This window comes from Apis cerana, linkage group LG3 (genome assembly GCF_029169275.1).
Source record: "Apis cerana isolate GH-2021 linkage group LG3, AcerK_1.0, whole genome shotgun sequence".
NCBI lineage: Eukaryota > Metazoa > Arthropoda > Insecta > Hymenoptera > Apidae > Apis > Apis cerana.
Genome location: NC_083854.1, coordinates 4,861,455 through 4,889,406, shown reverse-complemented (window position 1 = coordinate 4,889,406; position 27,952 = coordinate 4,861,455). Strand labels below are relative to the sequence as shown.

The 27,952-nt window shown below is 30.4% G+C and overlaps 2 protein-coding genes across 3 annotated transcripts in view; one reads left to right on the top strand and one right to left on the bottom strand.

Moving 5' to 3' along the window:
• LOC107997289 (lysophospholipase D GDPD1) overlaps positions 1 to 27,952 on the top strand; it is a 38,105-nt gene that overhangs the window by 150 nt on the left and 10,003 nt on the right. Inside the window, exons 2-3 of one of the 2 annotated variants that reach the window (XM_062072383.1) lie at positions 7,494 to 7,614; positions 18,042 to 18,181. The gene's annotated coding sequence lies outside the window, so the exon portion shown is untranslated. Of the gene's footprint in view, positions 1 to 7,493; positions 7,615 to 9,227; positions 9,651 to 18,041; positions 18,182 to 27,952 lie in introns of those variants that run through there. The other variant, XM_062072384.1, reaches the window with a different exon arrangement.
• On the bottom strand, positions 52 to 27,368 carry LOC108000919 (proton-coupled amino acid transporter-like protein CG1139). Its single transcript, XM_062072382.1, has 8 exons — positions 26,925 to 27,368; positions 14,225 to 14,274; positions 14,012 to 14,137; positions 13,005 to 13,277; positions 12,186 to 12,270; positions 3,866 to 4,138; positions 3,288 to 3,642; positions 52 to 2,440 (listed from the first exon to the last, which is right to left on the bottom strand). Exons 1-8 carry the CDS (start codon positions 26,958 to 26,960, stop codon positions 2,196 to 2,198), a joined length of 1,443 nt encoding a protein of 480 aa, XP_061928366.1. The 5' UTR covers positions 26,961 to 27,368; the 3' UTR covers positions 52 to 2,195.

Genomic DNA, 27,952 nt, shown 5'->3' with positions numbered 1-27,952 from the left:
AGAATATATCTGAAGTTATCGGTCGAAATTTTGGAAATAAGAAAATTCTTATTTGTACAAACGTTGATTGTCACAACAAATTTTATTTCATGGCTACAAATGATATAATATCTTCTGCAGTAAAGTAGATAAAAAAAAAAAAAAAAACAAGAGGGGTTTTCTTTTTCTTTATAATCCGTATTCACTATAATTTATATATTAATCATTTCGACGATTTATATTTAGTTTAGTTTATTTTAGAAGGAAGACGTATCGAGTACGTACCCTGCTTAGTTATATAATATAAAAAGAAGAGAAAAAAAGAAAATAACGCGTTCCAGATTAATATTTCTTTTTTTTATCTTACGCAAATAAATAATAATTTAATAATATTACATACTTAAAAACCGAGAGATTTCGTTCTTACGCGATATTTCATTATTATTCCTTATTATTACAACTTTCTCTTTTTCTTTTTTTTTTTTCCTTTTTTTTTTTTTGTACATCATCGTCCGTATCAAATTTCCTAATTCACAATTATATTCTCTATATTCAGTTATATACATATGTATCGTCTATATAAAAAAAAAAAAAAAAATCCATTGAAATATCATTCCTCGTTTCCTCGCCAATTAATCGATTGACCAATTATATTTCAGAAACAATTTCAGGCATGCATCCTTTGCCATCCCAACAAAGAATCGTGGACGGAATGATATTTCTGATATTATTATTATCATTGTTGTTGTTGTTGTTGTTGTTGTTATCATTATTATCATTATTATTATTATTATTATTATCATTACAAATTTACAATGTCGCTTTGAAGAAAATGATAGTGTTGAATAAAAAATGAAATGATGTTGCATGCCGAGATTCTCTCAAAATGTCACAAGAACACATTTCATTTTTCAGTCATCGATCCTTATCGTTTAGATGAGAATTATTAACGGTCAGAACACATCAACTCGCGTTAATCGTTTAAATAATCGTTTAATAACCACTTAACGTACAAGAATCTATTGATCTGTTTCATCGATTTAATTCATTTCACAATTTCAACTATATGATAACCATCATTGCGTATGACGTTTATCAATACTACTGATATAGACCAGCATATATGGGAAATTTTAGCTTCTTTTTTAAAAGAAAAAAAAATAAATAAATAAATAATAATAATAATCAATCAATGCATATCGTGTATCACGAGAGAGATGATTTTAAAAAATAATAATCAATGTATATTGTATCAAATTTAGTTATTAAAAGCAATAACTAACACGTGTTATGCCACAATATACAATAGATTTTTTTTTTTTGATAATCTATCGCTCGAACGATAGATTTCAACTTTTTAAAAACAAACATGTAACTGTGTTACAACGCGATGCATTTATCCAAGAATATCCAGAAATCGTAATATGCCAAAAATTAATCAATTTTTGCCAAATTACCGACCGTCGATCGTAATTAATACATACGTATACGTTAAGGGGTTAAAAAAGGTCGAGCTGCACTTCTCGAGTCTGCCTCCCTCCTTGTATCATAAATACAACAAATTCTTTACTCGCGATCTATATATAATCTCTAACCGACCGATCGTATCGAGATATCGCTCGTGTCTTCGAATAAGAAATTGCATGATCAGTGGTCGAAGGCACGGTTAGTATAATAAGCGAAAACGATTAGAAAAAAAAAAAAAAAAAGGTACAGTTTTGTCAAGCGAAGATATACCACTACTCGATATTTATATTTTACAATAAGTCGAACACAATGTATCGTCGAATCAGACACACCAGGCGTCGCCCTTTTTCTATCTTTTTCCACTTACGAACTATTATATCTTCCGGCTACTTAATCACGCGATCAACGCATATATATCATTATCTCTTCTTCTTTTCCTTCTTCTTTTAAATACGGAACGAGAGGAAAACAAACGTGTCCCCCATCGGCGAAAATAAAATAAGATAATTCGAAACGTGGCTGGTTTAGACTCGTTTCCAAACTCAGTCCAAATACTAGATAGATAGATCGCTAGTTTAATTAGATTAAACGGCTAAACTGTATCACATTTCCTCCCTTTCTTGTCACGAACGATTCCTCCATTCCTTCGCTCTTTCTCTTCTCCCCGCTCCTCCTCCCTTTCTCGTTGCCTACACGCATCGCTCTCCCCTCATCGACCCTTTCAGTACACCAGTTCCAAGGTGCACGGTTCATGAGAAGGTCTTGATGATGTCGCGAAGGCTGGTGTAGGTGCCAACTATCAGGCCGAGAATCCCGAAAAGCACCAAAGACATGTTCTTCGCAACCATTATTGACCTCTCCGTTCTGTCGCACACCGTCCAAAATGTGCAGATCTGGATGATCGCGGGGAACGCCAATCCCAGGCCCGAGAGGCACAGGGCGCCGAACAGCGATATGAAGAGGTCCAATTGGGGGATCGCCACGGCCAACAGGACTGCAAGAAACGGACAGAAAACAGGTTTAATCGACGTTCTGTTATCTTGCTTCGTTTAAATGTTTTTTTTTCTTTTAAGTATCTTTCAGTCGATGATCAAATTTTTATCAAAGAGAAGTTGTGGTCGATCGATAAATTTGGATCTTTTTTTCTTTTTTTACAAGGATTTAAAATTATTTGGATGATTTTATAAATGAATGGGATTGAATTTAATAAATTTGGCTTATAGAGAGATAAAAAATAAATAGATATCAAAAGAAGATTTTCAATGAAGTACGGTTAGATTCAATTAGGTCTTCACAATAATTACTCAGTGTCAGAAGGGATCAGGTCACGGGTCAGGGAGAATCTGAGAAGTAGTTATATTTGTACAATAGTTAGTTTTAACCAGTTTGAATCAAACGCAAATAAGCCTTTACACCAATTACATTGAGCAGGAAGAGCTCAAGATTCAATAACACTTATATTTCATTTAACTCTGATTATCTGAAGCCTCAATTAACCCTCATTAATCCCATCTAAAATTAAAATCAAAAAGAATAAAATATCTCGTCCGTTTAATACCGAGGAATCTTCCTTTTAAAAAAGAAAAGTTTCTTTCCTATCACTATGAAAAAAAATTATTCAGCATCTCGAAAAGGATAATTTAACCGTGACGTCAAATGTGAACGCATTCAAAGGGGAAAACGTGTTCAAGTATCTCGTAAGAATAAAAATCGTGCTCGATACTTTAGCAACACGAGAATAATCGATGCTGTGTGATCAATATGCGGCCATTGGTTCGATTCCTGGCTGGAGTTGACGTCAGATCGGGTGAAGGACTCTTCTCAGACAGACGTTCACTTACACGTGAGAAGGACGAGGCTGGTCCTCACGACGTACTCCCACAACAATTTGTGCGAATTCTTCTCGAGATTTGGGGCGATGTACTCGTTCCAAATGATGTCGATCGCGACGTAGCACTGGATAGGATGGGTGAAAAAGATGGCTATGGCCAGCAATATTTGAACAGCATTGGCCAGAGCCAGAGGTTCCCCCAAACTGAAGGTGATGCTACCCTCGATGGCGCCGCCGTAACGAATGTACCCGAAGAAGCCCATCCCTGTGTAAAGGGCAACTATCACGCCCATCCCTATGTTCAACACGCCGAAAGTCTTCATGAACACCTTTGGCTTCTTCATTTCGTTCTCCAGTGGCATGATCTGTGAATTAGGGACGAAAGATGGTGGCAATTGTCCAGAGTTTCTTTTTCTAATCATTTGAAACTTGAAATATTGTTTCAACTTAATCAACAAATATTACAAGTCGTGTCGAAATGATATAAAATTGGTTAAAATTTATAAGTTTCAAAATTAAGTTGTAAATTTTCCATTTATAATTTTAAGAAACGTTTCAAAATTCCGTTAATTATAAATAAATGCTCACCACGCCAATAGCCTCGAGAGCGAAGAGCACAGTGCCAAAGTAAAGGGGAAAGTTTTCCACGTTCCCGATCACATCGCGATTTTCAAATGATAAAGGTTCCCTAAATATATAGTACAATATTATGCCAAAACCGATGAACGTAATGAAATTAGCTACCGTGGAGCACGGCGCCAAGAACTTTAGATTTCTGATCCAATTGACCAAGATCAGGGGCAGCAAGATTGCTAGCATGTACAGCCTGAGATCGATATCTGAAACATACGTTTTCAATGCCTGAAATCAAAAAAGAAGGAAATATTCATTAGTTTGTTTAGAAGTGAAATTTACTATTTCCAAAAGAAATGAAAATACATACAATTTTTATATTCTTTTATACTTTGTATAAAGTTATGTTATGTGTAATTAAATGAAGCATGTTGACATGAACGTAGTGTAAAAATTAAGGATGCATGTGACAGATTAGATCGATGTTATTAGAAATAACATTAATGTCTATATACATTTCATGCAAAATATTTCTATTATTGTTCAACTATCTTCACTTTGCTTCTCTTAATAACTCAATTTTTGTTTTATTTCACTTTACTATAGTTCTTAATTTACTTTAACTTAACTTTTTCTTTGCTTTTCATTTTACATCACTTTCCTCTTGTTTTGTATCAATTCGCTTTACTTTCTCCTTTACCTCAACCTCCTTTTACGTTTCCTTTCCCTTCTTCTCCTCCTATTCTTTTCATCTCGCGATTCTCCGTTATTTCTCAACTTTTCACAAGTTTTCAATCACAAAACTGTCGCGTTGAACGATCGTTATCGATGTCGTCGATATCGGGCGTTTTGTTGCGTTTTGAATTCAAGGGCGGCCGGAAATGAGCCACGACTCGGTTCTTAACACGTACCATTTACCGACGGTACAACCTTCGCCTTACGTAATGAAAACATGACGCAACATGAGCACGGTTGTAGCACATTTTTGCCATGAACCATCGAGTTCTCGCGTTGAACGTAATTTTCCTTAGAGAAAGAGTTTCTTTCGAACGATTGCCTTATATAAACCTGCATTTTACGTAATTACGTAACCGACTTGGTCGGTATACAAGAATGGATCTGTTTGACGATGAAAAGACCCGTTTTAGTAGAAGTTAACAATGGCGTGTATCTACTTCCGGTAAAGGAAATTGATAAAATTTTTGTCGATCATTAAAAGTTAAATTTTTAATTCGTGTTTCTGATTTTTATAACAAAGAGAGACTGGAATTTATTTCAATTTATCATTTGACATATAATTTATTTGTTTGTTATTTTAATCGATAACGTAATTGATGTCGGTGATAGAAAATTATTAATTATTGATATAAAATATATGGAACGTTTTATTAATTATTTCGTTTTCGATCTCGATTTTAATTTTATTATTTTTGATCACTGATTTCGATTAGTCTAGATTAATTCTCTCTATAAAATTGCAACGTGTCTTAAAGATCAATAAATTTTATTTAATCCTAAGGAATGTTACGATAACACGTTCGATAAAATTTTAAGTGGAATAAAAGTTTTTATCAGTGAAAGAATTCCATGATTTCTGATAGTGAAATGAGATAAATTAATTGTGTTAGTGGAATTTTTTGGAAACAAATTATGAATTGGATAATTTTTTTTCTTTCTTTTGACTCCAATTTATAAATCAAAAATTGAATATATATTTCCTATTATTATTATTATTATCATTTTAATTTTTTCAACTCAAAAAACTCGAACGATGAAATAAAACGATAATAAAAATTCCATAAATATTCATACGTTCATTCAGCGATGCCAAATTTCTATTATCACATTTTCTACATCGATCTAAACCACGAATCCCAGAAATAGCAAATCCTAAAAATACACAACAGACAATGTCAATGTAACTTATGTAAGAAAGAAAGAAAAAAACTTTCGAGATCCATTACAGTTATCTATTTTTCGACACTACCGCCTTATTTATAACTCGTTTCGTAGAATATTTGCATATACGTATCCTTGAAAAGAAGAAGAAGAAGAAGAAGAAGAAGAAGAGGAAGAAGAAGAAGAAGAAATGAAGAAATTCCATTTATAATCCCGCTCGAGTTTAACGCGTAGAAATACATACGTTTTGAATGGACTATAAATATTAAAATAGGATCGCGTAACGTCGCTTTGTACGATCGTGATTTTATTGAGATCACGATAATTATGCGTGTTCCGGATGGCGGAACAACGTGATCCTCTCGTTCTTTTATCGAAAACATGTGTTTACACACGTTTCACGCAGGTATAATAATGAAATTCTAACGAATGGCACGCACAAAACGATAATAGTACGATAAACCGTGGTATTAGTACACTGTGCACGGTAAATGCCACGGTAATGGTGGTAATGGTGGAGGTATGGTGAAGGTACCGGTCACTAGCCATTTTCTCGAGCGTAATATTACTAAGTTCAACACGGCATGATTGAATGGCGGCAACATCGTATTAAATGTGACGCGATTACGGTAAATACGAAGGAAAGGAATAATAGCCACGATGTTGCTTGCTACTTTGAGAAGATGAGATGTGTATACACGCTATACACTTTGTATATTGTCGAATGATGCATTGTTTCCAACGTGTTTATATATCCAACACGATATATTAATTTTTCTTTGTCGCAGATGAAACTGTATATTGTATTGCAGTTGTATCGTATTGGAGCATATGTGAAGAAGAAGTATATAATTAATTTTTTATTTCATTAATTTAAGAAGAAGAAGAAATCGCATCGAAATAAACAGTAATCTGTTAAAAAAAGTAATTAAAAATCAAAGAGGAATATAAGGCCACGTTAAGCATAATAATATCCAAAACAAACGTTCCGCTATAAATAGATTACTATGCAAGATATATATAATAGTATCATAAAATAGATTGATATACACTGAGCGTAATGCATACTGTGCCAATTATAGAAGTAGCAGTTGAACAATCAATTTGTTAGATTACATTAATTTGAGAGATTATATCGTCAGATATGATCGGGCTTGGATATGGTCGAATTGGTGGAAATGCAATACAAAGAAGATTCAAAAATAAATGATCACCGTCACCGTCTAAAAATTATACGAAATTCTAACAGATCAAATACGTGCATGATTCATTAGCAAGTATGCCAATTACAATCTGCCCAAGACACACGTGCGAGACACGTGTAAAACTTACTGTTCAACGTACTATCGCGCTCAAGAATTCTCATTTTCTCTATCTCACAAGTTTCGCAAGCCCCACGATACATTCCAATCTCTCGACCGCGAAATAACACGAAACGAAACGCCTCCAGTTGACAAAAACGAAAGTTACGAATCGAAAGATTATTAATCACGCCAAATATAGAACGATATATATGTACACACACGCGTATTTCTCTTATTCTTCGATCACTCTTCGAGGGGTCCTCGACGTGCTCTTCGAACGAGATCGAAAGGAAAAAGAAATATTGGATGGAAAACGCTACCACCTCTAACTTGTAGATCGCCTTGAGGCGACGCCATTTTGGTCAAACCTCTTTTATTCGCGCGTTGACTGTGTATACGCGACCGTGGCTCTCGTTATTCTAATTCCTGTCTCGTTTCAGGATGTACGATCGAGAGGGCGGAATGCCTTAATCGGATTTGCAAGGGCACGATCGAGAACGGGGAAAATATAAGCGCTTTGGTGCATCATCAATTGGATAGAATCCGCGATAATTCGTATCGGTAAGTATAATTGGATAGTGGAGGATTAATAAGATTATATTGATTGTATTTCGAAGAAATGATTTTTCGCGGGATGGTTATGTAATATTTATTACAAAAAGTATTTATTGGCTACACTTGGAGAGAAATATAACGATATCGATGATAAAGGTAATAAAGGTAATAATAATAATTCCTAGTATCGATCAAATAAAAAGAAAATACGTGATTCAATCAATGCGTGTTTTTTAACTATGTGATTTTGATTAAAAAAATTGGATTAAATGGAAATAAAAGTTGTTGTTTATGTCAGGATTAATGAACTTGTTATAGATTAGCGTATATTGAGAAATACGCTACATTTTCTTGATTCCATTTTATCTTTTCTTCTCTCGCCTTCTCTATTTTCTCTTCGATCAAATCAATCTTTGAAACTAGGTTTTGATATTGAAAACCGACCGAATATTTTCCCCTATTCAGATATTAGCGAAACCGGTTCGATTTTACTTCTCACGCACGAATGGGATATGTTTTATTGCAGGAAAAATTATCTTCCACTTCCCGAACCGATACAGCAACATTTTATTTCCTGTCGTAGCCGGATTAAACCGATTTCGATCGGTTTATTCGAGTTATACAACGAATCGTAATGCGATATTCAATCGATTGTCCAATTAACAACTTCCGTTAGAAGTTCTTTGAAATTTATTCCTTTTTTTCCCCCCTCCCCTATTTTATTCTCAAATTACAGAACGACGAATCTTAATTGATCGATTGAGAAATCGCACTATTATCCAATCTCCTTTTTCTCCTTTGCTTTTTCGCGATTAGATATTGGTTATAATAATTCAGGTTGGATTAATTGTATCGAATAACAAGGAATAATTTTTTGGAAAGAGATCCTACGTTAGCTAAAAATCTAAATTGAAATCAGTGAATCAGGTTGTTTATAAACTTTCTTCTAGGAAATACATATATAAGGAAAATTTAACAAATTTTTATCATAAGATCAAAAGGAAGCAAACTCTTTCTTACGATGGAAGTTTTTCTATACAATAAATAATAATAATAATAACAATAAAGTAAATTCAACGTATTCTAAAAAATTTTCCTTTCCTTAATAAAGATAAATGAAAATCTCGAACGAGCATCATCACTTTCTTCCCAATCAAACGAAGCTAAACGTAATCCGAATAAACTTCAAACAAATATCCATGGAACCGCCAAATTTCTTGAATCAACCACTTTTACAAGAAGAAACGAAACCTATTTACCCGAATTCCAACGAAAATTTCAAACAAAGCGAGAGGAAAACCCGAAAAATAAATCTTCGACCCCTTGATTTCCCTCCTCCCCCAAAGGCAAGCAGGAGGAGGCAAATCACGTCCAACGTGATCCATATCCGCGAGCGATACCGGTCGACCGATTATTTCAAGCAAAATTCTTCTGTGTCTGTGTCGACCCGTTTGGAAACTGGATAGATGGATAGTCGCGCGCGCAGGTGTGCATGTGTGTGTACGCGCCCGTTTCACTGTGCAATGGAACGCAGACCTCCTGCGCTGGCAATGTAATGGATAGTTCAGTTACGACACATGTTATTACGGCAAGTGGTTAGAAAACGTGGATGAAACGAGCGGCAACAACACACTCGGGAAAACTTGATTCCTTTGAACGAGCTCCATTCGTTCCACGAATCGAATTCGCAGAAAATCCATCCTCCTTGGATCAGTATCATTGATTTCGTGCTCGAAAATCGTGGTGAGCTTTCGAATTATGCGTGTATATTTTCTTTTTTCCTCCCTCTTTCCTCTCTCTCTCTCTCTCTCTTTCTATCTATCTCTCGAGTGAACGAACACCTGTTGAACTGGCTGGCTCTGTTTAGTCGGTGCGTTTAGTCACGGAGAAAGGATTGTTAGGACGGCTAGAAGGTTTTCTGTGTGGGAACAGTATATCGGTGGGAAGTGTATCGATCGTGAAGTTTCGAAATATTCGTGGCTGGGGTATCGTGATATCGGAACGACGTATAAATGCAAGTGAAATTGGGACTACGTTTTGGGGTACGTATAGAGTTGGCACGAATTTCTTTTTTTTTTTTTTTTTTTGTAAATCGAATCGTTTTTCGGATATAGAATTTGTATAAAAGAAGTGATATTACGTAGAAGTAAATAAGTTTGATGATAAGAATTGTCGAAACGCGATATAACAAGCAAGTGGGAAAAGAATGAACGGGATCTATACGCTACTTTCCATTTAATCGAAACGCAATAAGCGTCGTAAGATACGTAACCGCTTATTCTATTTTTCACTTCTTATTCCTTAGATACCGAAAATAGATTTAGCCTTTTGTATTAAGCATTTTTATCCGTCGCGTTCTATACAATGTAGACTATATATCGTGGTATTTAGTGAAAAAATTTATTACGATTATAAATATAATTGATCTCGAAATAATATTTCTACGAGTTATATACATTAAATATTTATTTCGAATTAAAAATATTATTTAATGTTTAGAAAGAAATATTACGAAATATACCGTTTAAAGTGATCAAAGGAAAGGTCTCGTTTCTCTATGAACAATCTCTCTGAAGAATTCAATTTGGATTTTCTTTTTTTCAACAAAAAACGAATTGTAACGATTGGAAAGATTCTAATGTAACGGGGCTAGTGTAACGAACCCCAACGAATTAACAAACGATCGGATTTCGTCCCCATACGTGTGGGGAATTTCCATGAAAAGGATGGAACGAGGTTACTCAGAAACGAAATCTAAAGTAATCGAGGCGACCTTCTTTCGAGATTTATTACAAATCCTTCCGATTACGGAAGATCCTTGACGCACTTTTGCAAAATATCTTACGCGATTACGCAATTGTTTCCTCGATCGAATAATTCGTATTATAATTAAGGAGGAATATATATGTTTTTTATTTGCGTATTCGCGAAAGTCGAAGAGGAATGCCGCGCGTCGAACGAAGAAGTTGTAACTGCATGAAAATTAGACTTGTAAATTGTGCGAATGATTGGCAAGGAGGAGGGGGCACGAGTTATATAATGATCGCATTCTTGGAGAGATCTCGAGGCATCGATCGAGGCGCATTAAAAGAAAGAAAAACAATCTCGAGGTAAAAATATTGGAAGAATACTGACGAAAATATCTAAAAAAAAAAAAAAAAATTTTCCAAATTTCTCTTCTCGCGCACTATCTCGTTGATCTCGAAGAAAAACCATCTAATAAATAAACCATCACACCTTCTAAATCAGGAATACTCTTTTTTGGTAAAACAAAAAAAAAAGACAAGCGTTAGAACAAATATCCTCGCACCAAAATTAAAAAACAAAAGGAGGCGAGTACCCTCGAGACACCTTTTATGTTAATTCCACGGTCAAGAAAGAAGAAAAGCCTCGAGCCTCTTCCTGATACTTGACGATGACCGAAACGGGCCGTCTCGGTGTCCTCGGTAAAAGAAGAAAAAAAATCTAGCCCCATCCTACCTCATCGTCCGATGATAAAAATGTCAACGAACCTGAAACCGTGTATTTATCACCTTGACTCGAGGCTGCTCGGCGTTTACGACGACGCGTCGGCCCGTCTAATCGTTCATTCCTCGTGCCGTGTTTCCCTGACCTACATGCTCTCTTTTTCTCTGCCTACACTCGTGCCACTACACAGTCTGGTCGCGCCGCTTTAGAGCGGGATTCCTGGCGGTAAAAGCTAGATCAGCGCGAGTAACAAGAGTAGCGAAATCTCTGTGAGTCATTTCTGCTTACGTTCGTCGGGGAAAGATGGAGAGCGGAGCTGGCTAACGAAATAGGTGATGTCATTGGTTGCTTGAATCGAGCATTTTCAGTTAATTACAACGTTTTTTATGAATTGATTTCTGAGTATCTTTGAGTAGAATTTATTTTTTGGATTTGGTAAAAGGGAAATTGGAGATTGAAGATTTGTATTAATTTTAAATGTTGAATTGGCGATTTTGGTTTTTCATGAGAGGAGCGATTTTGAACGTTGATTTTTAACGATGCTGGTTGAGAGGAATTTGAGACGAGTTTTTATTGTATCAGGTTTGATTGTGTGAGTTGAGTTTATACGAGTGGAAGCGAATCTTTAATGAGGTTTAATTGTGGATTAAGTAGCGTTCACTTGAATTTAGATGAAATCTTATTAGGTACAGAACTGGATTTGAATTCACATTATCTGTAATCTGATTAGAATTAACTGACACTAAATTCTAATTAGGTTTATCTATTTGGCTTTAGGTCTACTTGATTTTTTAAATCTTGATTAAGTTTCACTGACGAGTTGATTCACAATTCTCTCCCTCTTTCCTCTTTTTCCCGTTCAAAATTTTAATTCTCTTCTGCTAATTTCAATCGTTCTAATATCTTTTTTTTATTAGATCAAAAAAGGAAAAAAAAGAGGGAGAAATTCGCAAGTTGATAAAAGCGTTGATACGCGCAAATATATTTTTAATTGTTTAAAAGTTCAAATGATCGGTCGTATGATGGGGAGAATCGATGAAAATGATTTCGATGAATGGTTTTTTTAATCCTACTGATGAATTTCACGATTAATTGATAATTGTACTAACCATTTTCAAATTCGTTGCGATGAATACGGTATAGACGCAGCAAGTTCCCAATTGATATACCATAAGGAATAGGTTTATCGTGTGACTGCAAACAAAGGATTTTTCTCGATTGAAATTTCAACAAGATTACTTTATTATTGCGCTGTATAGAGATAATCTCGTTAAACATTTATTTGCACGCAAATCCATTCATTTTTTTTTATTATGCTATTTTTTTTATTACGTATCGCGATCTTGACACGATTTAACACGTTCTCGTGTTAATAGTGATAAATTAAGGATAATCTTTTCAAAAAATTTCGATGTAACTAAATAAATCTTACTAGTCGATATCTCTTCTTCTAAAAATAAATTGAACTAATGATAAATTATTACAAAAATTCATCGATCCTTAACCTGTTAACCGTGGAAGACGAATCAATTAAGCTTAAGCTTAAGCTAATAATGTAAAATATATCTAAACTTTCATTTATGATAATGATTTGACTTGAATTAATTTTATTAATCCCAATTTACAATTATACCTAAGTATCTCAGTTACACCAGAATATGAAAAACAGATTTTTCGTTTTAATTCTCATTTCAAAAAAAAAAAAAGAAATCGAGTTAACAGGTTAACAGAAAAATTTGGAATCTCTAAGTTGTTAAATTTTGAATTTCTTATTCTCCTTGTCGAAATCGTCCTTCAAAATAATTTTTATTAATTTTGTTTCTCGTTATCATACTCGTATTCCTTCAAGGAATGTTTCAAAAATATCCCAAGGATATTTACAAGACGTATCATCCTGCGTGACGATTAAATACGATTAAACTACTCACACGGACGCCCTTGAGAATCGCCTGAACGGCATTGGACCCACGGCCAGCGCAGCCTCCGCCGTAGCCGGATAAGACAACGAAGCCACCCTCTTCCTCTTGCAAAGCTCGTATTCGGAGCTGACGAGTATCCGCATACAATAAGTACAGAATAAACCTATGATTATGGTCGCGACTGTGCCAATACCGTAGCCAGCGTGGTAGAAAGCCCTTGGCATCGCGAGTATTCCGGTTCCTAAGCTGCCTTTAAGCAGGTGCAGCAACGTCTCGAAGCTCCTGAAATATTTAACCAAAAAAGTCCCCCGTTTTTTAATTTTAAAAATTGTAAATTCTCAAGGATTAAAAATTTAAATTGCGATAATTGCCCCTTTAATTTAGTCCCAAGCTCGGTATGATAAGGGAAAAGATGGATTCGATGAGGAATGAATGATTTAATCGAGAGAAAAAAATCACGGTTTAAATTTGTGTGGACAAAATTTCGTCACGTATGGTGACGAAAATCGCGTGATTAATTATCATTTTCCAGAGAACCTAGGTTTCGTCATAAATCGATCTTTTAACCAGCATTTTCCAAGCTGTTTCCTTGAAGGTAATCTTATTCTTCCGCTTCGTGGCTAATCGTCGTAACAAATTACCGGATAATTTGTATCTAGAGAAACGCTGTTGGAATAAATGAAACGTCGTTTCGAATGCACGCGGTGTTCAACATTATGCATTGGCTATCCGACCGATATCGATTCGTTCGATTTTATTTCTTTTTGTTTTTTTATTTTCTTTTTTTTTTCCCCCTTGATATCGATCGATCTATTCGATCCACGATTCTCTGGTATCCGTGATATCATTAGGTCATCCCGTGAGTGATGCAGCTTTTCTGCGAATTGAATTTAAAAGAATGAAGATAGAGATAAGGAAATGAAGAAAGTAGTGATAATTGCAGGTAACAGGAGAAATCGTATTGTTTTATTATTTAAATATGAATTGTAACAAGGAAAGTTATTAATTATACTTACGTGGTTGGATGGGCGACCATCCTGTGCTCATAAGGATTATAATCCTCCTCGTACTCTTGCACGCTCTTTTTCTTCTCCTCCAGTTCCAACACGTAGATATTGGACTTGTTGTGGCTTGGATCGTAACTGGAACGATTATGAATAAGTAGATTAATTGACGAGTGAAGAAGAATTGTGATGAAGAATGTGAATATTTGACCGTGGTGAACGTACCCATTTTGATTGCTCCTAGAAGACGACCACCTTTTGGTATCCAAAGTATCCTGGAGGAAAAAAGAAATTTTGTCATTGATCGAAAGTAAATATTCTTAAAAGTGTGAAGCACAATTTACGAGCCTCCATTCATTCTCCAAACAAAAATCTCTCTAATTTTATCTTATAAATTAAAAAAGTACTATTAAATATTCCCAAACAAGTTCCAACTCTCGAAAAATGACGAATTCTTCTCCATTATTAAGAATCTATTATCAAGAAATAATAAAATTCTGCTCTTGTACACGATTCTAAATAGATTGCAAAATAGAGACGATTTACATAACTGGCCACTGCGAAATATACGTAATGCAATACACCGCCGATGCAAATTAAGCGGTGTTTGTCTCCGATAAAAATCAGCAGTACAGTGTCCAATGATGGATGGGTTCACAATGGGAATACGTCGATTTTTCGCTTTGGAATCCTCGTCGATTCGTAATTCACGGTTCATCGCGATGAATAACGATCATACAAAACGATGATAACCGCGTGAACGTGACTTTTATATTACGTGACAAAATAGCCGGATTTTAATATTCCTCGGGCATAACCATATCAATCAGCATAACTTTATGTTTAGTCCGTTTTTCGTCGAATACGTGATGAGTTGGATGCGCGAGATGATATGTTTTTTTTTTCTTTTTTTCCCCATAAAAATATTATCTTACGACGTTTACGACGAATAAATTTTATTTCGCTCGAGATACAAGCTTATATCTTTTGCCTTTTAAGCGATGGTTTTAAGTCGATGAATGTTGCTCGAGTTATTTAATAAGCAGTCTAAAGCAGTCTTATCTATGTCGAAAAAGATATTGAATATTTATCTTTTTAAAGAGTTCGAAATGAAATTAAGAGGTGTGGTACGATAAAAATTTGAATTAAATTTTCGTTATAATTATTGGAAACGAATGATGCACATTTAAAAATGTATTAATTTTGACATAAAATTGGAATAAAATATGATAACGTTATTGATAAATTAAATTTCTGTCATTTGATTGATTAATTTATAAGAATGTATGTAGAAGTTAAAAATTCCAACTGTGTTCCAATTGAAAACGTTATAACTATGTTATTCCGAAGAAACATTTGCACGAGCATTTTAGGATTATCATATTATCAGATATAACATGAGAATTTAAAAAAAAAAAAAAACTTATCATTATTCATAAATTGTAATTCATCATTGATATAATTAATTAGCATGTGTAACGAGAAGTGAAATAAATTGTTATCGTATATATTTATCATTAAAATTGTTATTCCAAAAGATATTTGTTTCAGTATGTTAGTTCGATTTACACTTATAAAAGTCAACAGTAGATCTCAAAAGGATTAGTGCGAATGCCTCAGACTATCGATAAACAGCTGATATTATGGAAGATATTATTTCAATATCGATGTACATTCCAGATAGAAAAAAATGGAAAAAAATAAATGCGATAAGAAGATATAAAAAGAAAAAAAAAGTAATGAAAAACAAATTGTAATATCATTGTACCAGAAGCTTTTCGATATCAACATGTAATATCAAATGTATCGTTATCGATATTATATAATATCAAATACATTGTGTTGTAACATTTTTCTCATATTCGTATAATTTTTCCATTACTTGAACTTTAATTCTCACGTTGAAAAATATAAACACGCATATTGAGACGATTACGCTATGAAATCTACGATTTACTTCTAACAGTATTTTTCTTTTAAATATACGTGTATTAGTCAGAGGCTTAAATAATGTAGATTATTTAAAACGAAAAAAAAAACGTTTTTGCGCAGTAGACACATAGGAGAACATATTTCGTATTTTATTACAGATTGTGTATTCTCTTAAAAAAAGAAGAAAATATATGGATGAGATGTGACATCATACATACTAATATTTCAGAAAAATTTCGATCAAATATATAATATTAAAAATAAATTGGTATTAAGTATGAGAATTATAAATGAACAGTACAGCATTTTCTACTTTTTACAATTATTGCGTTATATTTTTAAAATGAATCGATACATGTTGCTTCTATTAACAAAAATTTAAATAACTGAAAACTTCATTTATAAAAAATACAATCATCATGAGGATAATGGGCGATTTAACTAAGTTTTTAATAATTCAGATATTGGTATGCAAGAATTATGGAATATTATTTATTTCCAATTTCAATAAATGTTGTGGAAAGAAATAAATATTTAAAACAATTTTGAAAAATACATTTAGTCCTTTAAAAAATTATTTTGTAAAAACCGTCACCGTTGAATCATGTTTCAAGAATAACAGTCTGCAAAAATGAATTATTACAAAACAATATTATTATGAAAAATATTAATATCGCAGATATCTTGTAAATGTCATAAATAAAAATATTAACGACGTATCGACTATATCGAAGATAATCCATCATCCTTGACAAACTGTAAATTTTCAACTCAACTTTTACATAAAAAAAGATTAGAAATATAGTGAATTTAAATAATATTGTAAGTAAAATATTTTAAATGATCATTTTTTCCCGCCATTTCTTAATGGAATTTTTCCCTAGATCGATCGATGGGCCTATCGTAAAGATTTCACGAGTCGTTATCATTCGTGAGATAAAGAAAATAAAGAACGACATTTTTGTAAATAGGCATCCCTCCTATATGTGTTTACGAAGAATAGATTTTAAATTGTACTACCATCTCTCAAGGTTTATTCATTTATTTTTTAATTAATTTATCTTTTCTTTCTTTCAGTTTATTTAAGATTTTAATTTTTTTTTCTTAATCCCTTCTTTCTTTGTTTTTCTGCCATATATTTCTTCAGATTTTTATTACTGTTTACTTTTTTTATTGTTTTTATTCTTGCATTGCAACACTTTATATTGTCTCTTTTTTTTATTGCAACGCTTAATCTTCAAATAGTAGAGAAGAAGAGTTAAATTGAAGAATTGAAAAAGATTTTTACATAAATACATTGTTTGTTGGCGGAATAAGCTTGGATCATTATGTACGTTATTAAAGATAATGTTATATGTTGATTGCAATTCTTCCCAATTCAACCATGATTCCAGAAAAATCCTTTACAAACGTTAATATAACGATAAACAATATATATTTTTACAAGGAATTAATTTTAGCACATGCTTACTTAAAAAGAGAAAAGGAATAATTATTTTTCCTCTTATCCCATCGTTAAAGAGATTATTTAAAGAGGTTAATAACACGAAGAATTTTATACTTCGTACACATTCTTCGATTGCCTGAGAAAACATATTGTCGCATCACTGGAGATGCAACAGATAGCCGGACACGTGTCTGACCAAGAATGTTTGTATCTACTGATTTGCTAACAAAGAAAATATTATGAGTTATACGTAAGAGGTTCCAATGATATTTTATATATATATTCACGTAGACAAAAGATCGGAAAACATCTGACTCATATCATTTGCATATGTCAAAATCATTTGCACACATGTTAAATAGTCTACAAAATATTAAACATCGAACTTCTATGTTAAAAGCTAATAATAACAACAACAATAATAATAATAATAATAATAATAATCGTTTATCGATTCAGTACAGTTATTTATATAACGTTTTTTGGAAAATAGTTACAATTATTTTTATTTACATATACATAGAAACATTAAATTACGGAATAATTATTCGAAAAAAAATATGAATAAATATTTCATTTTTATAAAACTTTTATGAAATTAATCATTTAAAATTTTAAAAAATGCTCGAACAATTAGATTAATCGATTTATGCATCTTTGCAGCTGTTCAATGCCATTTCCAAGAAGACAAAGATTCCGACACAATTGACATAAATCTGCTGATTCTATCGTTCGTCGATGACGACAATAGAAGTGACGAAGAGCGAGTGTCGCGAAGGAATTCGAACCGGATATTATTCAAGGTATCAACTAACATTTGAATAAATTAATTGTGATCGAAAAATATATATATATATATATATATTAATTAACAATCATAAGTCATCGAGAATGAATGAACTTAGTTGAATCAATATCTCAGCCAAGACGTAACACGTGTTACGCATTGTCAATTAACAATTTTCAATGACGGTTCAGCCTGTTATTGAGAACTGTTAATCACGGACGTTGCACGAATTGAGTTATCATTATTTGCATATCGACAATAAATGAATTAATTATTCATTGATCTATATTTAATAGAAATGTTTTTCAAATATTTTATTCGTCGTGTTTGGTTGGAACAAAGACAATGAATGATGTTTATGATCATTACACGTTAATTACGCGAATATCTGAAGGAAAGAGAGAGAGGAAAAAATAAAGAAAAAATATTTGAATAAACTGAAAATTATATTATCCGGCAATTTGCAATTTGCGAATCGTAAAAAAAATCTTCGAGTCGAAAAACATATCTATTTGATCGACTTTTTAAGATCAATTTTTTTTTCCTTATCTCGAAGCGTGTATAAAAGATTGTTCGACAACAAAATATTTTTATTTTCAAAGATGTCACGATATATGATCAATTCGCATATTTGTGCATGACGATGTACAATGCATCGATAAGATATTTTTTTTGTCTGATAGATTGTTATTCATTATTGTTTCGATAAGAAATGTATTAAGTGATATTAAGTATCCGATGAAGTATTTTAACAAATATCTGATTTCATTAATGATTTTAACGAAGATAACTAATTAATTTTTCATAAAGTTCAATGAAATCTGATGAACTTCGATACTATCGTAATAAATATAACGTAATAATATCGCATATTTTGAAATAAAAGTTATAAAATGTTAAAAGTAAGTAAAAGTTATTATATGTGATTAATATATAATGAATTAAAATAGATTGATATAAATATAATAATTTACTTGATAAATAAGGAATAAAATAAATTAAATTGGATAAATAAATTAAATCGATTATCATATTCAAATGTATCATATTCAAAGGAAAACAAAAATGGCTACGTTCGGCAATAATTTCACTGGCCCACATAAAATTATCTTATCTCTTTTCCTATCCCATCAAGCAAATATAATTATTGCTAATCTTGTAACAAATAATATTAAACAAACTCAAAACAGGTCACTAATTTGCATATATATCTACTCTCTAAAATCTACATATATATAATTTATTTAATCGTCAATAATATATAAAACAGTATTTTAAAATATTTTAAACAATACACAATTTACAGAATACAGAAATTTGTTTTGTAATTAAAGAAATTTTAAAAGTATCAAAAGATTAAAAAAATTAATTAAAAACAAGTAACCTTTTTCAGTCAAAAGCCAGTATTTAGATATAACTGCATTGCATTATGATAATATTTTCTTAGAAAGGAGTCTTTTCTCGAATAGTTAAGAAAAAAAGAAAAGGAAAAAAGTAACTTTTGTGTTAATCAACTTTAAATCTTTACAACCCAAGTATCATTCGACATTTTATCTTAATTAATAATTTTCTATATAAACAATGGTATATCTAACATTAAGATATTTCTTTATTAAATTAAATTGAATTACAAAATTTCGTGATAAATTCATCTCACGTTATTATTTAAAATAAAAAAAAATAATATTCTCTTGTTTTTTATGTTAAAATCTCTCGTTTTACGTTAAAATAATTTTGCGATTAGATCGATTTTGTATGATAATAATTTTGACATTTGCTAATTAAATGTAATATCTAATCAAAATAAATTGGATCGTGAATACGCATCATCTTCTTGATTGGAAATCAAGTAGAAATAGATAATTATATGATAATATCCAATGTTAAGAATTTTATTAAACAGTAATCGATCTTTCCATTCGACAGATGACAATTATCTCGAAACAATGAGTGGTTTGCTTAAGCTTTTAATTCATATTTTTTCACTTTAAGTCGTTGAAAGCTGCAATAATATGGCATTATCCAATTCGTTCAGCCTAAAGTTTCGTGCCTTGTTTAAGTGTCTGTTGTCAATAGGATTACTTTCGATATTGTTTTTTTTTTTAAATATATATTCCTTAACAAAAACAAAGCCTGACTTGGAAAGTGAATTTATAAATTGATTCTTTAAGTAAAAATTAAAACAATATTAATCTAATTATTACAGGAGATTATTATTACAAAGTCTAATGATTACAGGAGAATTTAGAAATTAGAAATAATTTAGAAAAAATTATTAATCTTGGGAGATTTAGATTCGATAAATTGATCACGATAAAGATGGTACTTTAAAAGATAAGAAAATTGAAATCTATGATGAAATGATTAAATAACTTTTCAAGAAATTATTGAAGAGGCGCCAAGAAGCATATACGATAATTACTTAAAAAATAATTACTTGAAAAACACGATGTAAGAGAACAAACAGAACCCAGATTTGAAAAATTTTAAAAGTTGTTAATAAATGCGAAAATAATTAATTTATTTTTAATTAAATTACAACATACAAAAGAATACGTTTCACGTCTTTAAAGCAGAAATAAATCGAATGGAATAAAATGCAAAGTCTAGTATCATCAATTGTTTCATATCTAACTTTTAAATTTGGAATAATTAAATTATGAACAAAATCTCTATCGATGTCGTTTTAATTTTTCTCTAAAAGAAAAAAAAAACTCGATATAGAATCATATAATTAGAGTTATTAATATTATTTTCAAAAAATCAAAAACAGTGTTCATATAATTTGACAATTATATCTACAACGATATTAATTCTTCTCCTCCAAATGAAAAAGAATTCTTCATCCTTCGAATTAATCACGATTAAAATTAATCGAAACCCATCGATCTTCTTCTTCAAACATCTGATTGAATTATCCGAAATCTTTCTCTCTTTCAAATCTCTCTGTGAAGAGAAGAAAAATGGTGTCGTTGAGGCGAGGTATGTAAGACGTTGAAACTGACACATTACGCCAGTTTTAAGGAAATTAGCGAGAAATACGAGAGGAGGACATCCAGCAATTTAACACTGGCTAATCGCGATGACACGAGTCGGCCGGAAGTCTCGTTAGATCACGATCTTCCGTACAATTTTACGTTTCGGCTTCTTGTCCAAAACGAAAAAAGTAAGAAAAAAAAAAAGACTTCTTTCCTCTTCTGCTCTGAAAAAATGAGGCGTAGGAGTTTAATTTATTCGCAATAGAAAGCTTTGTACGCTAATGGACGTCGTTAGTCGAGACCGATTTGAAACGTGTTATTGTCGAGTGAATCAAAATCTTTTTTTTTTCCTTTCTACGTAACTTCATTTAACATTTCGATGGATTTTTAAAGTGGAACGCCGTTGTTACACGGAAATTTTATCGTAAATTACTCGATACTCGTGGATTATTAGGGATATCGCTAAGTAGAGTAACCGGTTAATCAGGAGATTAATGGAGTTACGTGAGTTCCATTGTTTGCGATGAGCATTTGCATATTGAATGTTTCTCCAATTCCGTTTTTTCTTTAAAAAAAAAGTGAATAAATATTATTAAATCGAAAATTTTATAAGAAAATTTAGAAAAATTTTATGTAATCCTTAAAATTTACAATAATATTAAACTTCCAAGGGCTATTTTTTTTTTTTACATAACAATATTTGTAAAAAGAAAAATGCCAATTTTAAGGAATATACAATCTAGAATGAGATAAAATAATTTATATTCATTTCTAATATCATACAAGAAAAATGCTAATTATCGTATCTGTTTCCAATAACCAATGATGTATTTATGTACATCAGCAAAACTCGTTTGCCAGATTAGATAGAAAGTTATTTTCTGGTCGTCAGTCGATTACTTTATTTCTTTAAAAGAAAAAATTTAGCGAAACCAGACGCACATGTTCTTTTATTAATAATTTCAACATCTTCATGTTTTCAAATTGTATGGATATTTGAAATTTATGACTTTTATCTTATACAATATAAATGATAAAATGATAAAATTTCACTGAAATGAACTGATAGTGATATTTGTTTATCGCGACGAATGAAATATTTTTCTACGAATTTATCACGAATATATTAACTATTATTTAGAATAAAAATTTCCTGAGTTTCAAACATTATTATTTTCTTTGAATTTTTGCGATTCTAAAAAAAAATGTTTGTAATTTTTAAATCCTGAAATAATTTAAATTTTGGAAATTTAAAATTTACAATTACTCTTAAAGTTTTTCATAAATACAAATTTTAAAAATTTCTGAAATTTTCAAATTCCACGAACTTCTCAATTTATCAAATATTGTTCCAATTTTTCGATCTTATCGAACTCTCGATTGCATTAACATTCCATTGCATAATTATGCTACCGCATATGCTGTCATACATACACATATATATAAATATATATAAATATATATATATATATGTACACGTACATAAAATAGAATCTTCTATTTAATATGCCACTTGATATATTACGCTAACACCTTCTTAATAACTAATCTTCTACATAATATACTACCCACGCTAATAACTATGTATTTACTTAATCACAGAATCAACATATTTGCCTTTAAAATAATTTCTCTCTCTTTCTTTTTCTCTCTCTCTCTCCCTCCTCTCTCTTTCTCCCTCTGAAAATGACGTACATATTTTAAAAATCGTATAACAATGATCAAATATACACCCTAATATACATACGTATATATCCTAAATAACAAGACAGATTTATCATATTTGTAACGAGTGATATTAAATATTCAAGATTAATAATATCTTATAACTGAAAAATTAATAATACTAATAAAACACGCGCGTGCAGATAGATTATTCTCATAAAATTTAATTTTATTTAATCATATGCTCTACTATTTCTTCGTATTTACACAAAATTCTTCGATTAGCAAGTGCGTGATTTATAGACATTTCGAAACTCAAGGACATATTCTATTATGAATGACCTATTTTTTTCTTTGTTATTGCTTAAAATCTGTAAATACAAATATCCTTTGAAAATAATAATAATAACAAAAAGAAAAGAAAAATCAATCTATAAATGTAATTTCAAGAAAATTATTAATGAATAATAAATAACAGTAGTGTACTACTGTATTAATAAATCACAAAAAAAAAAGGTTTTCTTCGAAATTAATAATTGTATATATACACACACACATACACATGTATGTATATATAATGATAAAATTTTACATGTATAAATATATTATTTATAATTAAATATCTGAAACAATTTTGATATTAGATTTATACATGTACATATGTATACATTCCTCTAATATGAAATCGTCAATTATCAGAAATTGAATTCCTGCAAATATTGATAGCCATGTCATAAAAATTATTATTATACGTTCCAATGATCGATAATCATAAAATATATTTAAAAAAAAAAATATCGCGAAATATTTTTACATTCCAATCACGTAGAATATTTTTACATTCCAATCATGTAAATCTTTGACAATATATCCCGTAGATATATCAGAGATATATATGTATATGCAATAGTTCGATTCTTAGTAAGTCGATTAATCGACATCCATATCGATGACTAAATCGAACGCGAAATAAATAAATTAGACCTTCAAATAACTTCACTGCATTTCGCGATACGTGAACTTTACTTTATACCGAGTCCTATGTAATTTATTATCTGGAATATCTCGTAGATAGTATATGTAGTTACAATGTTATCTACTTGAATAACTTTGTACATCGTACTTCACTATCAAAGACTTCTATATGGTCTGGATTGATAAACACATTGTTTATTATTTTCATCATTCCACACGTGGAAGATAGACATGAAATTAGAGTCACTTAAAAAAATTCTTTTATTCAATAATATAATATAACTCAGAATAAAATTTATTAATTTAATTCGTAATATCTAATTTAACATTTAATAAAATTAAATATTATTATAATAATATATATTTAATTAATATATATATATATAATTAATATTTGTAAATAAGATTATCATATTTGATTTCTTATTATAATTATTTTTACTAAGATAAAGGACAGTCTTTTAATTTCTTCGCTTAAAAATAAATTTTCAATTACAAATGCAAAAATGTAATTCAATCAAATGAATTGTAATATTTAATCAAATCCATATTTCTTTTCAATTTTCTTTTCTTGTCTTAAAAAAAAAACAATTATCATGATAATTAAGATTTAAAGTGAACATGCGAATTTGTTAAATAACATTTAATTATCGATAGTTATTATTATATAATTTTTCTTTAGTAAATCACTATCTATAATCTATTTATTACATTTTAAAAAACATTATTAATATAAAAAAATACATACATTAACATTTCGTAAGATTTACAAAAATACATACATAACTATCAATAGATCGATTATCATTTGGATTCGAAAATTTATTAACTTTTGCCATTATCGTAGTATTTCCTAAAAAAAAGTTCCATTCAAACGATTCCTTCGTTTAAATCATTATCAAGTAATATGATCTACGAAAATAAAACGAAGGTAAACAGTCAGAATGATGAGCAATCAAAGTAACAAATATTTGATATCACAGTTAACATTATTATTAAGAGCAATAATTTTTTTCTTTTCTATTTTTTACAGATAAAAATGCTAAGTAAATTTCTAGAACGAGAGTTATTTTTCTTTTTTTGTTTAAATAAATTCAATTATTTTGAAATAAATAATTGCATTGCATATGTATATAATCATATGTCATATATCAAATTAAACAAAGAAAAATTTTATTATTAAAAAATAATATAATAACATTCATAGGTTCAAATTTTAATAAAATCAACTTTGAAATATGGATCAAATGTTTAAATATTCGATATTTTAATTTTAAAATCGATTATTAATAAAAAGATTTTAAAATCGATTATCGATTTTTTCATATCGCGATCTTTCGATTCTTCGATATATCGAACTTTCGATATTTCGATTTCTCCATCTTACAAAAGAGAGCGAGTTCTTCATATTTTTAAATATTATAACTCATATTTTATTTGTTATCAAATATGGATTACCTAGATTTACAGTTATCAAAACATGAATTCCTTAGCAAATTAAATTCAAATATCATAAACGACTCACAATCATCATAAACTTTCAATGATTTTAATTGCTTACATTGATATCTAAATTCACAATATAAGCACAGAGATTATCGATTCTTAACATAAATTCCTATTCACTCTTTTGTACGTGCAATAATGTGATGATAATTTTGTTTAAACGACTGTTTTACCAAATGTTCACTTACCGTCATGATAAATTAACGATTAATTGTGATAAGATAAATTCTTAAATCATAGAAATTGATTTAATATATATTTAATAAACATTTCAAAACGAATGAAAAATACTTCATTCGATAATTTTAATAAAATTTTAAAACTTCATACGATAGCATGCGAAGGCAGAAAGGAGGTGAAAGTAACCTAAACAAAGGTTTCTTGGCAATAATACCAACTGTTATTGCAAACAATGATATCACATTGTTTTAAAACCAGATAAATATTACTTTATTTTTCTTTTTTAAAAATCTCAAATCTAATAAATCGCAGAAAAAAGTTAGAATTCATAGAAAAAAAAAAAAGAATGGAACAAAAATCTCATAATAATAACCAATACGAAGGACATGCAGTTTCACTGACCGTTCGAACAACAATACTTCTATTAAATTTCACGTTTAAATGATGCAAATCTCAAAACGAAAGAAAAAATCTATCGAGATTTCGAATTTGATATCGAATATGAAAAAGTTGTTCTGATTAAATTATGTATTTCCCTTAAATCGCGAACATTGGTATCACTTTAATATATATATATATATATATATATATATCTTTGATTAATGTTATTCTTCAATATAAAAAATTTTTTATTCAGACGCAAATTTTCTTTTCACATTCACCACAATATTCACGAATGATTGGCAATACTCGTATGAGTACAATTAAAAATTAACAATTAACCGATATTATCGATTAAAATCGTTGACCTATCCTTCGATTTAATATCATGATCGATTGAGTCATCGTTTCTCTAATTCGATTATTTCGAGATAAAAGTTAGAGAGAAGTTGAAGAAAATTCGATTATATTCGTTAGAATTGCACAATAAAATATTTGAAGTGAAATATTATAATTTTATACTATTTTTCATTAATTCAATAAATATATTTCTTTTATAAATTATTAACTTTATTATTAATGTGTCTTATAAAATTATTTCATCTTATTGAGAAGTAGAAAAGAAATAAGCGTGAAGTGAGCCACTTATTATGACCATAGTACATCATATTATATATCAAGCAGTTTGATCTGTGAAAACAATCTCAACTGACATAAAAGTGAAATGAAAATTTCTCAAATTGAAATAAAATTTAAATTATATTATTAATATATAACGAATATGTTCAATTTTGTTAATTTGGACATTAATTAACATAATATAAACAAAGCATAAAATTAAAAAGGAATCAAATTAATAATATTATTAATTCATTTAACGATTATTAACTTCTATTCTAACAATTTTCTATCGATACAGGTAATTTAAATGATAACAATCATTTTATTCAAATGATCCATGCAAAGTAGAAAACAAGAAAAGAATATTAATAAACGTAAAAATGTCATGTGCAAGAAAGGTAAACAGAAGCAAATGGAATAAAGTAAATTATACGTAGATACAATGTCACTTACCGTACTCGAAGTAAATCCCAAATTATCGTGCGACATCCTGGCGGGTCACTTCTGTACACACCGAAGAATAAGATGGGGAAAAAGATAAAGAAAGATGAAGAATTCACCTGAAAGTGGTGTGTCAAAAAGAAAAAAATATGTAAGCCACACGATGCAAGCACGGAACAAGGTTAAGGTAAATGAGAACGCGAAGCAGCGAAAGATGCGAAAAAGGACAACCGGTTTCAGTTTGTTATGGTACGATGCATTATTGTGTTGCGACAGGTACGGCCGCCGCAACTCGACTGATCAGGGTTCGCGCCAAGTATTATTTATATAGCATCATACCACACATACGGCACACCGTACTCGTTGCCATTTCGTTTGCTGGTCACTCACGGCATGATTCGGACGAGCGACGATGCGGCTCAAGTACCTTACGAAGTCTACTCGACACGCGATCTAACAATAAGTAAAGCGAGTCGGTTTACTTCAGAAACACTTTGCCTTCTGTAAATTTCCACTACATATAAATACGATGACATTTTTGATATTTCGGAAATATCAATGCCATTATCGCCAATTTTCCAATCGGTAATAAAACAATAGAATTCTGTTAATATATATATTATAAATGCTTTGAAAAGCATTTAAACATGATATTATAATTTTCTTGCTTCTTTCTCATTAATCATTTGCCTTTGATTCTTATTCTAGTCGCATCACATTATTGATAAGACTATATAATGTGATGCGACATCGTACTCAATTACAACGCAATCAATTTTATTACTGTAAACGTTGATAGGATTAAAAATTAATATGTAATTCGATATAGGAAGATTAATGGAGAACTCAATATTTATCTTGATAATGAAAATTATACAGCGCGAAATGAATAAATATCTGTTTATAATCATTGATATTAACTGAATCAGAAACTAGTGATAACTTTCATTTAATAATAAGTTAATTAAAATAGAATTTATTTAGAATTGATAAATAATAACAATTAATTATAATCCAAATATATATTCATACGTAAAGAT

Coding starts and splice junctions, on each gene's coding strand:
- LOC108000919 (XM_062072382.1), bottom strand. CDS start 26,960: ATGTCGCACGATAATTTGGGATTTACTTCGAGTACG. Junction 14,275..26,924: donor TGGGATTTACTTCGAGTACG/GTAAGTGACATT, acceptor TTTTTCCTCCAG/GATACTTTGGATACCAAAAG. Junction 4,139..12,185: donor TCGCAACGAATTTGAAAATG/GTTAGTACAATT, acceptor TTTTGATTTCAG/GCATTGAAAACGTATGTTTC.